We start from the raw sequence: 12,085 nt of genomic DNA on the forward strand, positions 1-12,085 counted from the left end.
AGAGAGAGAGAGAGAGAGAGAGAGAGAGAGAGAGAGAGAGAGAGAGAAGAGAAAGAGAGAGAGAGACTTAGAGAGAAAAAAGGTTCCCAGTCTGTTCTGGAGGAAGACCCCAACATTCTTGTAGGCCCCTCTGCTGCCCCAGGGCTCAGGGCGGTGGGAGGGGTCTCACTCTGGCCTGGCGTATAATTGCCCCCCGCCACAGATAGTTAACAGCCCCCGCTCCTCTCCTCCTGTCCTCCTCCTGCCTGTTTACTCTGCTCTGATTTCCACCTCCCAGGGGTCATCACTCATCAGCCTCTCACTGCCCCTGGGGAGGTGACCGGGGGGCCCTCTGCTTCCCCCTTTCTCCTCACACACACACACACACACACACTCTCATAACCAGGGGGCATTTCTGATGGCCCACATTATGGGAAATGAGTTGCCCCCATGGTGCGCTAGGGTGGCAGTGATTATAATATCCAGATAATCATTTCAAACAAATTATCATAATTATCAATCAATCATCTGCCTCTTTAAGGAGGGATGGGGGATTTTGGCCTGGGGCGCTGAATCGCAGCAGTGACCTGTAATGCTTTTCAGTGTCTACCTAATAACCTTCATAAATTTGGGGCCATTTAAAGACCACATTTAAAGACTCAATTCCCCGGCTTGATAGAAATAAAACAATGTTTCAGGTTCAGTCCCACACTATAATACCAGTGACCCCCACCCAAAACCTTAAACACAAACACCAACACTTACTAATGCTAATGACCCAGTCTAACACCTCTCTCACACACTCGACAATTTTCCCAACCACAGCCCCAAACAATTTACTTTCCCTACAGCATGTGACCGAGGGGAACATTATCCTTCACACACACATATACACACACACACACACACACGCTAGGGCCCAACCATGGGTCACATAGTTCACAACAAACCCTAAACATATGGAGTTGAATGATTTTGTTAATTTCATCAATGGAATACATTAACCACATTCTTATCAATAAGGAATGAAAAAGCAGAGCAAAGGAGGTTAATGTATTTGTCCCACGTCCCCTGTCAAAGGACAAAACAACACCATTAATCTCTATTTCAAGCGAAAGCATCAAATCAAGTCCGTGTCTCAGGAAACCATGTATACTTTTCTTGGACAGACAGAAAGAGAGTCAATAGGTAGACTATCGCTGTATCTCTCCACACACTTGAAAAAGATTCATGGTGGAAATAGAGATATAAATGGGTGTAATCCAGGCTGAGAACTAAAAGGACTGTGTGAGAGAGATAATGCTGAAGGGGTGAAGATCGTCCAGGGAAAAATGCAATTACAGACCATTGATTTTTCCCTGTAATGGATTGAGGGTGTCTTTCTCCAACACGTTATCTGCCATCTGATGTAGCATGTATGTTTACACATGTCTCAAAAGACACCAATGCTTTTTTAAAGAGGGGATTTACACAGATGACACACACAGACTCACACACACACACATACACACAAAAAGCTCACATTCTCACACACATTATGGGTTGTGATGCTCGCATCCTTGTTTAAGACTTTAGAACTGAGTGGTCGTTTGCACACAGACACACACACTACTGAATGGCAGGTGGGATAAGCAGGCCCATGGATCAGACAGACAGATAGTGGTGGTTCAGCTCCCCAGCCAGCTACTGATCCTATCACAGCCAACACTGATAGACATCCATCTAACACCACCTCTGTTTGGACAGACGGAGAGAGCCAGACGGGGAGGGATGGAGAGAGAGGGGGAGAGGAGAGCGTTAAGACGGACGTGGAGCTATAAGGGCTCCCGTTCCATCCCTAAGTCAGGAGAATCAATCTGAGGCTGGGCCTCTGCTCCAGACAGCCAGAGAGTAACCTCTGGGCAGCTTCCACTAAGGCGGCTTTGGAAGCTACAATAACATCTTCTTCTCTCCTGCTTTATCCCTGGCTAGGCCCTTTGCTCAGGCCTGCCACCCACGCTAAAGCCCCCTGGGTGAAGCTGTGTTTCGGCTTGGGAGTGGTGGTGGGTGGTAGGGGACGGGGACGGGGGCATCTGTCTGGTGCTCTCCAAACACAGAGCCTGGATCAGGGAGTGTGATGGATAGATCCTATTATATAGATCATCTCTCTCTTTGTGTCTCTGTGTGTGTATTCATGCGTGTGTCTGACGTACCCGCCCCTCCTCCGACTCCAAACAGATGATGACAAATGGCTGTGGGAGACAACATCATCATTGAGGAAGATGAATCCTCATATTTAAGGCTAACAGCCCCAGTAGATGAAACAGCACTAAAGACCTTTTAAAGAGCCATGGCGACCCATCAACACGGGCAATACATCACACAACATTCTGTCAACACACACGTGAGGACATGCTGCCTGAACCTCGTGACATGTATCTGTGTGTGTGTCTGTGTGTGTGTTATAATGTTATAGTGTTAGGAAGTCACATCTTTTGGACAGGGAATAAATCGTACGTATCAGCCCTTCCATACTGAAACGGACTCCCTAATACTCCATTTGCATCCTGTTTTAATCAAGCACAGTGATGGGGTGTGCCTGAGTATGTGTGTGTGTTGTGGGTGAAGGAGTCCTGTCATAGAGAATGGCTCAAGCATCATCTCATTCCTATTCATGAAGGGCCTGCGGTCTGGCTGGATGAGGAGGGTCCACCCCACTCCACACTCAGCACAATGAGCCCCAGCAGCAGCGTGGGTGTGGTTTGTATGTGTTTGTGCGTTGCATGCATGTCTTTCAAATATGTATGGCTGCTGTCAATCATTTGGAGGTGGTAGGGTTAAACCTGGGTGTTTTTTTCCACATTGCAGATATTCAGGGCTGAGCACAAAAGTGAAGGAAAACACTCGCGGTCGCTCTTAAATAAACGTATTTACGGATGTTGAATTCTAAATGACCCTAAACCAGAGACTAGTACTTGCACAGTGGATTGTATGTCTGTATGTTTGGGGGAAAAAAACTGGAACTGGCTAGGGTTTTGACTTCAAATGCAAATCTAGTCAAACAGTATCTTTCCTAAGAGAATGAGGAAGGAGCGAGGCTAAAGGAGGGGGGTCTGTCCAAATATAGATTCCTCTCCTCGTCATCCATCCAGACTTGAAGCTGAAGGACGGTAGAGGAGGCCATCTTTGGCAAGAGCCCCCAGCCTCCCATTCAGTCTGAAGGGGTCACTGGGTAAGAGTCAAAGGTCACCAGTGACACATGGCAGTTCTCGGAGCCTCAACAGATAATAATCCTCCACATAGCACACGGCTATCCTATGCTCATAAGCTGATTTACATCCCCTGCCCCGCGTCCTCTCCTCCCCTCACAGAGGGCCTAACCATACATCGTGTTTTTATTGATTCCTTGAACAGGTGTCTCCTCCCCAACCATTGTTCTTTCATGGACCATTAAGTTTATACTTGAACTCTCTCTGCCTCTCCGCCATGACCTCCCGACACTGGCCGTAAAAGCAAACTGCCCACCCCCTCAATAAATGTATCACCTCATAAAGGAGTCAGTGAGTGTTCAATGGGACGGATCTGTGGACAGCAGTGGGAGAGGAGGCTCCCAGTGATGGGCACTGTCTTCTTCAGTGGTGGGGGTGTGCCTGTGTGTGAGTGTGTGTGCCTGTGTGTGTGCCTGTGTGTGTGCCTGTGTGTGTGTGTGTGAACACAGGAGCCGTGATGTCATGTGGGTCTTACCTTTTTGATGCAGCTATCAGGGGAGGTTGCCTCATGGTCACTCACCATCTGCTGGGGAGGAAACAAACCAGGATGACCAACAGTGCACACGGTACTAAACATGATTGAACTCAACACTGACTGACAGCTCCAAATGATCTGTAGCCCGATCACCAATGGGGACTGCTATGGCTCGGCAACACACGCGAAACGTGTCTGGTAACCAGAGTCCTTCTGGCCGCCCATATGATTGTGGGGAACGGAAGCTTTCCCTCGACACCGCCCTCCAAACCCCCCCCCCTCTTCTCCCCTCCACCCATCTCAACCCCCCCCCCCCCCCCCCCCCCACACTCCTATCTCAACTCCCTCCAAGTCCTCTGTCCTTCTGTCCTGATGTATGAATGCACCATGCAGCAGATTCATAGATCTGACATGAACTCTCTGCTTCGGCCTTGCAGGAAATTTAACTAAGACAGTTGGCTTCGACTCGCAGTTTGTGTGTGTATGTGAGCGTGTGTCTGTGTGTCTGTGTGTGTGAGTGTATGAGTGAGGAAAGGAGATGAAATTAAGTCTTCAAGCAATATTTACCCTGAGTGGTCAAAGGGGGGAGAAAGCCCCCACTGTCTGAAGACCCGAGCAGAGGAAGTGAGAGGATGATGAAGAGGTGGGGGTCGTTTTCTGGGGGGGGTTCAGTGACAATGGTAACCCATGCACGACTCCCTCCTCTTTCACTGGAGCCCATTCATGCAGGGGCATGGATCAAGGAAGGGAAGTGGTCCGTAGTCTAAGTTTAGAGCGTGGACTGACGCATAGCCTCCTGAATTTAGGTGGGATTATAATGTCTAGAATCAACCCCCCTCCCACACGCACACACAGACACACACTCAAACACGCGCACACAGACATACTCTCACATAACGTATGGCCTGGGCCCCCTTCCTCTGCTCCTATCCTCCCCATCTCACCAAACAGAGGCTGTGCTGTTGGGTATGGAGACAGACTCCGCACCCCTTTTATTGAACTTGACGTATTAAAGTTTGCATTTCTCCTCCAGCCTCCTCCTGGGTGATTTGCAGAGGGGAGGATATGCCTGAACCCAGAGCAGTTATCTCAGTTAGAATCTCATGTGGAAACTGTAGAGGTTTGATTTCCATTTTGGCATACAGAGACTCCTTTTATGGGCCCATCCGAACAGACCTGCTTAGGAGGGGCCAGTGAGGGAGTAGGTCTACATCCCCCCTGCAGGCCAACAGGAAGAAGCACAATCTGAAGGCATACGGAGCACTGTCAATCCAAGTGTAAAGGCTGGTTAAGGGGACACCTGTCCATTCTGAGCTACTGTTCCCTACTGTAAGCTGTTAATAGATCTCTTGTGCTCTCCAGTTGGAAGCTCATACAACATAGATCCTGACACAAGTACACCTATTCTACTTTGACTTATATTATTGAATTCTCAGCTAAATTACAAACATTGGGCTGTGATCAAAACCAAGAACCCGTGAATCTTTAGTTTTGACTTTACTCTTCTGTTCGTTCCAGAATCTGTAAGACCTTTGTATAAACACAGTAAATACATGGTATTATTCACCTTTATTATTCAGCTCAAGGGAATTAAACTAGGCAATTCAACAGTAAAAAGCATTCATTAGTTTGTGGTAAAGCGAGAGAGAGCACTGTTGGTGAGTCTGTTGGTATGTTTGTACTTTATGTCTCCATGTGTGTGTATATGTGTGTGTGTTTGCGTGTTTGTGTGTGTGTGTGTGTCTGCATGTGTGTGTGTGTGTGTATATGTTTGTGTGTCTCCATGTTTATGTGTGTGTGTCTGCATGTGTGTGTGTGTGTGTGTGTTTGTGTGTCTCCATGTTTGTGTGTGTGTGTCTGCTTCCATGCATGTGTGTGGCAGCAGTGCTGATAAGAGAAGCAATCCTTCACATTCCGGACCATCCTGTTCACATTGTGTTCTGACAACAAACCTTAGACTGATGGACTCAGATGATGGAGCGAGAGAGGGGAGGAGACAGAAAAAAGGAGAGAAAGAGAGAGATACATAGCAAAAGAGAAAGATAGAAACTGAAAAACAGATAGAAATAGAGAGAGAAATGGAGAGAGTAGAAAGAGGAGAGCAGAAAAATGAAAGAGAGAGAGAGAGAGAGAGAGAGAGAGAGAGAGAGAGAGAGAGAGAGAGAGAAAGAAAAAGAGAGAAAGAAAAAGAGAGGAGAGGGAAAGGGAGGTAAAAGGGCGATAGAAAGAGAGGGAGATCCTTGTCCTCCAGTAATGTAAGGAGCCCAGCTGTAACAGTTTACAAACCCAACAGCTTCATTGAGTTGGCAAAATGCTCCCAGGCGTTAAGCGTGGGCTGGGTTCAGGCTTCCCCTTTCACATGCCAAACACAAATATGTGTACGCATCAAATTGTGCGAGAGTAACCAAAAACTGTAGGAGACATGCAAACAGACATGAGCGGTTAAACTGACGTTTTAATGTCTTTCAGTTCGGCTGGGGAGCTGGGAAGGGATAGGCATTCTTTCACTCCCCGTCTGGTAAGTAAAGTATGCATTGAAGCATAACACAGTTGCAGCCCCCCCCCCACACACACACACACACACACACTACATTAACTTTTTTACCACTTGTTCTAATTCTTTAAGGTTTTAATAATACATAGCCTTTAGACTGACTTTATGAATCCAGGATGTGAGAGCAGGGGTCTGGTGATGCTACAGGTCCAGATGGAGCAGCTCTGTCAGGCCTGCTCAGGACTCATTTACCTGACCCTAAACAGGACCCCATGTGTCACAGACTGAGCTGGCTAGAACACACGCAGACTCATACATACACACATTCCCACACACACCCACTGCCACACTCATATACACATATGCGCACAGTTAGAAATTGTAGACCTAACACAAGACCTAGTCAAACAAATAAATAACCTATTAATTAGAAATGGAAAAAGTGGTTGGCCCCAACTAGGAACTTATGATTTATTGCTCATGTAACTGTCATGTCAAAGTCCCTTTTTCTCCATGTTGGTGGGAAAAGTCAAAACAGAGACTAGTTTATACTGTACTGAGCGAATGGATTTTCCTTGACAGAGAAAGACGCCAAATTGTCCAATTGTCCAGTATCTACACTGGCTTATGCTAACTTGTCAACATGTCTAAAACAAAGTTGAAAACACTGAAACTGTGGCAGTTAAGTAGTGTGTATGTATGTGTGTGTGTGTGTGTGTGTGTGTCTGGGCGCAAAACACCTCTCTCTGGCCCATGTGACCTCAAACATAAACAAATCCATCTAGTGCTTGATGAAAGTGCAGCCACCTGCAGAATCTTTCCAAGTAGAACTGTCTAGAACCTCATTAGGAGTGTGTGTGTCTGTATGTCTGAGAGTGTGTTTTCACATGGGGGTGGAAAAAGTCCCCTATTATTAACATTTACAGCACGGCTTTTGTTATTGGACTGAGTCAGGGCTTTTTCACCAGCACTTTAGTACCATTTGTATTGACACGTGGTGATGACCAAATAGACAAAAGAAAACAAGGGAGGGGGAAAGACACTCAGCGAGTGGACCAGCTCGTGTTTTTACAGACCCTGTCACTGCCAGAAGGACACGGCCGTGCAAAATCGAGTGTGGGTAATTTCCAGAGCTGGCACTTGGCCCCCTCCTCCTTTCTCAGGCATCCTGTGCAAGCCTAACAAGCATATGTGGTGATGGTTTGCATTTTACGACTGCAGACAAACTTAGACAGAGCTAATCTATACTCTAAAGTGAGGTACACTGATTGCAATTAGCATTAGAACCAGTGGAATACTGGAAGAGTTGAATATCTTAGCAGAGCACCGGGGGGTATGAGAAGAGCAGCGCAAAATCCTACTTGGAGGATCTTACAGTAGGAAAATGTTAGCACGCGTTGCCAAAAACAATTCTCCTCAAGTCTGGATAATATGAGGCAATATAGCAACATGGCCGATGGATGGTTATGGATGTCAGAAGCCACAAGTTTCCAAAAAGAAACACCAGCAAACAAACCTCAAGGCTTTCTGAACCGGGCTGAATGACATCCCATTGGCTTCAAGAGCCACACCAAGAAAACCACAAATTGAACGTTTTGCTATGTAGTTATTGAAAACCTTCTCTCTAGGTTTTGAGCAGCTGGACAGCATTTAATTGTGTCTGTGCCTGGTCATTATTTGACGTGTAGATTAGTAGAAGCAGCCTTTCACTGTTGCACACACGTCTGAGAGTGTCTGTGTGAAAGAGACGGAGATAGAGTGTGTGTGTGTTTTGCACATGAGAGTGCTAGATGTTCTCTAACTGATTCTCCGTGCTCTGCCTCTAAAGATGGGAGCAAACCATCATGTCAAACATGATCAAAATTTGTATTGGATAACTCCCTAAAACCAGCAAATCTAGGCAGTTACAAACCAACTACAGAACGCAAGCTCCTCTAGCTGCACAAAGAATGGAACACACAAAAAAGAGATAACTTGTGAGGTCTTTCCTTATGTGCTTTAGATTCCTAAAGTTGTTTTAATAACCAAACACAGAAGTTGGGTATTCATCCAAACTGACCTTATTTGAGTTAGGGCACTATCTGAGTAGACTTGAGTGGAGGTATAGTTCCAAGCTGGTTGTTCTAACAGTGTGGACAAGTAACTGTTTCAGGACTTCCCAAAGATATTCAGGATAGATGTACTATCATTAGATATTTATCCTTCCATTTGCAACATATTACATGTCACTGCACAAAACACACAGGACAAGGAGTCTGCTTGAGGAACAGTGAAAGGAGAATGGTGGGGTGTGGGGGTTAGGGTTTGGCCAGGGTGGAGGGCCGGATGGGGTGGAGGGCCGGATGGGGTGGAGGGCCGGATGGGGTGGAGGGCCGGATGGGGTGGAGGGCCGGATGGGGTGGAGGGCCGGTGTGGAATGGGAGGACAGGATTGGTTTCGGGTGCAGGGCTGGGATGGAATGGGGAGGTAGGTTTGGTTTAGGGTGGAGGGTCGTGCTGGAGTGAGGGGATGGAAATCATCCATGCTAAATACCAGGAAGCAAGGCGGCCATCAGATATAACATATTTATGATGACTTTAATAAGCGGAGGACTTGCAAGCGATTTGCCAAGGCAAACATCAAGGGAGTGCTGATAGTGACTCCCGTCCACTGCCATTGATAGGGCAAGCCATTACAAACATAAATCGCTCCCAGCTTAGCATTGTTTGATTCTGCATTATACTCTTATCAACGTCTTACAAGGGAGCTGTCAAGTTGAATGTGAGAAAAGCATACTGTGTGCTGTGCTGTGCCGGGGCTGGGGCTGGAGGGCTGGGGCTGGAGGGCTGGGGCTGGAGGGCTGGGGCTGGGGCTGGAGGGCTGGGGCTGGAGGGCTGGGGCTGGAGGGCTGGGGCTGGAGGGATGGGGCTGGAGGGTAGGGGCTGGAGGGTAGGGGCAGGGGCAGGGGCTGGGGCTGGAGAGCTGGGGGCTGGGGCTGGAGGGTTAGGGGGTGGAGCGGTGGGGGGCTGGGGGGTGGAGTGATGGTAAAGGAATGCTCAGTTCTTCTTGTTCTCATACACAAAGGCGAGAGAGTGCAGATCCGATTGGTTTGCCACTTATCACACAGAGCTAAAGCTAACAGGTTACCCAACCGCCACTGAGATGGGCCGAGGGTTAGGGTGTGGCCCAGACTGAACACCAACCTGGGAGAGATAGACTCCCGCACACAAAGGTGGATGTGGATGGTAAACACTAAAGCCTATTGTGCGCCTCCGTCACGGCCATTTCTCAAACACAAACGGCAGTATTTACTGTACGAGCGGTGACCCTGTTCATCATGAGAGTCCTTTTATGGATTGTGCCGGGGTCAGACATCCTGGTGAAATATCACTGGAGCTTTCCAATGAACCTGGACAGGTTTTTTCATAGTTTCAATGTGATTCATGATTCACAAAGACTATTAAGGGACCGAACAGACACATGCCTCGACATACAGTATGATAGCAAACACTTATGTTAATGCTAGTAAGTAAAATATTAACAGGTAAACTGAACTCTGACTTTGAAGAGGGGAACTTGTCATTGTCATCATCATTTTGTATTTGTGTTGAAATCAACCAAGAGACAGCAAGAGTGCGGGAACGAGGGAAACAGCGAGGATGAGGGAGTGACGGAGAGAAAGAGAACAAGAGAGCGAGAAAGGGATGGATTAAAAGGGTCATATTTTCATAGAGGTCCTGCAGCACCATACATCACTTACGTTCCAAGGCCCTATCCTTTTAAGTCGTTGACTCTGAACTTCATATCGACAGAGCGATACAGATAAATTATCTGTCCAGCCTCCACTTTATTGATAAGCCATTTGGGAGGATGATCAGTTATAATCATAAGTGAATAAGGTTGGGCCAATAGATCATCTCTCAACAGATGCACTGACAGCCTCACGGCCGCGGTCTAATAAATTTGGCTACCTTGTGGCCTAAGAGGATTGCCTACACACCATCGCCAGCCTGTGGCCCTTTCACATGGTGATATATCACATCTTCCATCTTTACTTGATAAGGGTTGCTGCCCATTGCTGAATGCAGCCTCATTTCTAACGATCACATATTCTTCCTGTGACACATATTGCCCCTTAAAACACGGAGGGGGAATGAGGGAGTGAGATTTAGTGGTGACCTAGGATGTAGAGATTGGTTAAAGGGGTCAGTATGTGGATGCAGTTCAAGTAGCAACTATTTGTTAGAGATGAGAAATGGGTCTGTGTATGAGGGACGGGTCTAGAGGTGTTTATATTTGAACATCCTTCATTCTCATATTGGCTTTCTATAACTTTATTTCCACTGTGAGTTGAATGAGTGTTTCTGGACATTGAGCCATTTTGTAAGCCCCCTCATACAAAATGTACACAAATCTCTTAATTGAAACCAGGAATACTTCAGGATGCAGAGAGGAACACAGAAACATACTTAAGAGATGCTATCTATCATCAGACAGTTTTTCTGGAAGCAAGCCAAAGAGATATTGTCACGTGATGACGGACGACCGCCGAGTAAATTGGGTATCGTTTATCAGACCCTGGCCAAATATTTACAGTTTGCATATTTAGAGTTTACATATTTCGGCCTAAACTGAGGGATTTGGTCTTTCATTTCTTCCTCTTTGCTCATATCCTCCACTCACACGGGTCGGACATGTCTGTCATGCTAGCAGGGCGGACGGAGGCTGAAGGTGAGGGATATTCAAAGTAGATTCTATGTTTAGAGATTTCAACACTTTACGGAAAAACTGTGTCTATATGTGTGTGTGTTTTAAGATCAGTCCTGTGGCTTTTCCACATATCGACACAGAGAGAGGCTAGTAAGCAGTGTGGGACCAAGCCCAAACATGAAATTGAAAGGTCTCCTGTGAGTTGGAGGCTAAGTGCATGTATGTGTGGGTCGACCCAGCACAAGTGAGGGCTTTCTTCAGGGTCCAGGGTTTATGCCGAGGTCAGGACCAAGACCATGCCTTCCAGTCCAGAGAAATGCAGAGTGACTCACTGATGAGATTTCTCCCCCCCCCCTCGACACCCAGATAAATAAATACCTTGACCATGGATTTCCTGCTCATACACGCAGACGTGTGATGGGAAGGTAGGGTGGACTATGTGTGTGTGCGCGCGTGTGTCGGCTTGTGTCATGTTAGGAGTTTCAAGAGGGTTAGGGAAGAAGGTATTTGCAGATATACACATATATCCTCCAACTTTGTAAAGAAATCGTCGGATTATTACTGGTCTTTCTCATCCCCATACTCTCTAAGGCCAGGAGGAACATGAAAAAAAAATGATATGGCCATTGGTGTTCCTTTCTGCCCAAACATTTAGTATAGAAATCCACCACCCCCCGCACTCTCTCAATAGTCCTTTTGTTCTGAACCCTGGCTAATGTTTACTGGGGGAAGAAGGAGCGTAACGGAACTACAAAGTTGTCTCATCAGTTAGACAGAAGTAAATGGCGTCGCGTGTGCAAAGACCCTGAACAAACAGCGCCTGTTTCATATAGAAAAGCTTTTGTTCCAAGAACGCATGCTTTGACTGTCTTTCTCTCGCTGTCTCTAGTCCGTCTTTCAGTCTCTCTGTTTGTTGCTTTCTCTCACCTTCTCCATAGTGTAGTTATCGTAGGGATCATTCTGTAGATCATTCAGTAATAATATGAGAACAGAATATGTCCCTAAATCTAACCCTAACCCTGTCTGTCTGGGGTTAGGGTACAATGTTCTTAGATCCATTGAGTGTGTGTGTGTGTTTGTGTGTGTATGCCCGTGTGAGTGTCTTCCGTCACGTTTGTTCCTCTCCATCATGATGACAGAGAGAGTCCTGCAGCTGTCAGACCCATGACAGAGGGAGAGAGAGAGATGGCCTTGTTACCA

The 12,085-nt window shown here is 46.8% G+C and overlaps 1 protein-coding gene across 8 annotated transcripts in view; it reads right to left on the bottom strand.

The window, feature by feature from the left end:
• The window catches only part of prdm16 (PR domain containing 16), a 159,491-nt gene that overhangs the window by 73,183 nt on the left and 74,223 nt on the right, over positions 1–12,085 (bottom strand). For 7 of the 8 annotated variants that reach the window (XM_047039878.1, XM_047039877.1, XM_047039875.1 and 4 more), the window contains exon 3: positions 3,703–3,753. In XM_047039878.1, the coding sequence (XP_046895834.1) occupies positions 3,703–3,753 (51 nt within the window). The remainder of the gene's footprint in view (positions 1–3,702; positions 3,754–12,085) is intronic. The other variant, XM_047039874.1, reaches the window with a different exon arrangement.

This window comes from Hypomesus transpacificus, chromosome 18 (assembly GCF_021917145.1).
Source record: "Hypomesus transpacificus isolate Combined female chromosome 18, fHypTra1, whole genome shotgun sequence".
Lineage (NCBI taxonomy): Eukaryota > Metazoa > Chordata > Actinopteri > Osmeriformes > Osmeridae > Hypomesus > Hypomesus transpacificus.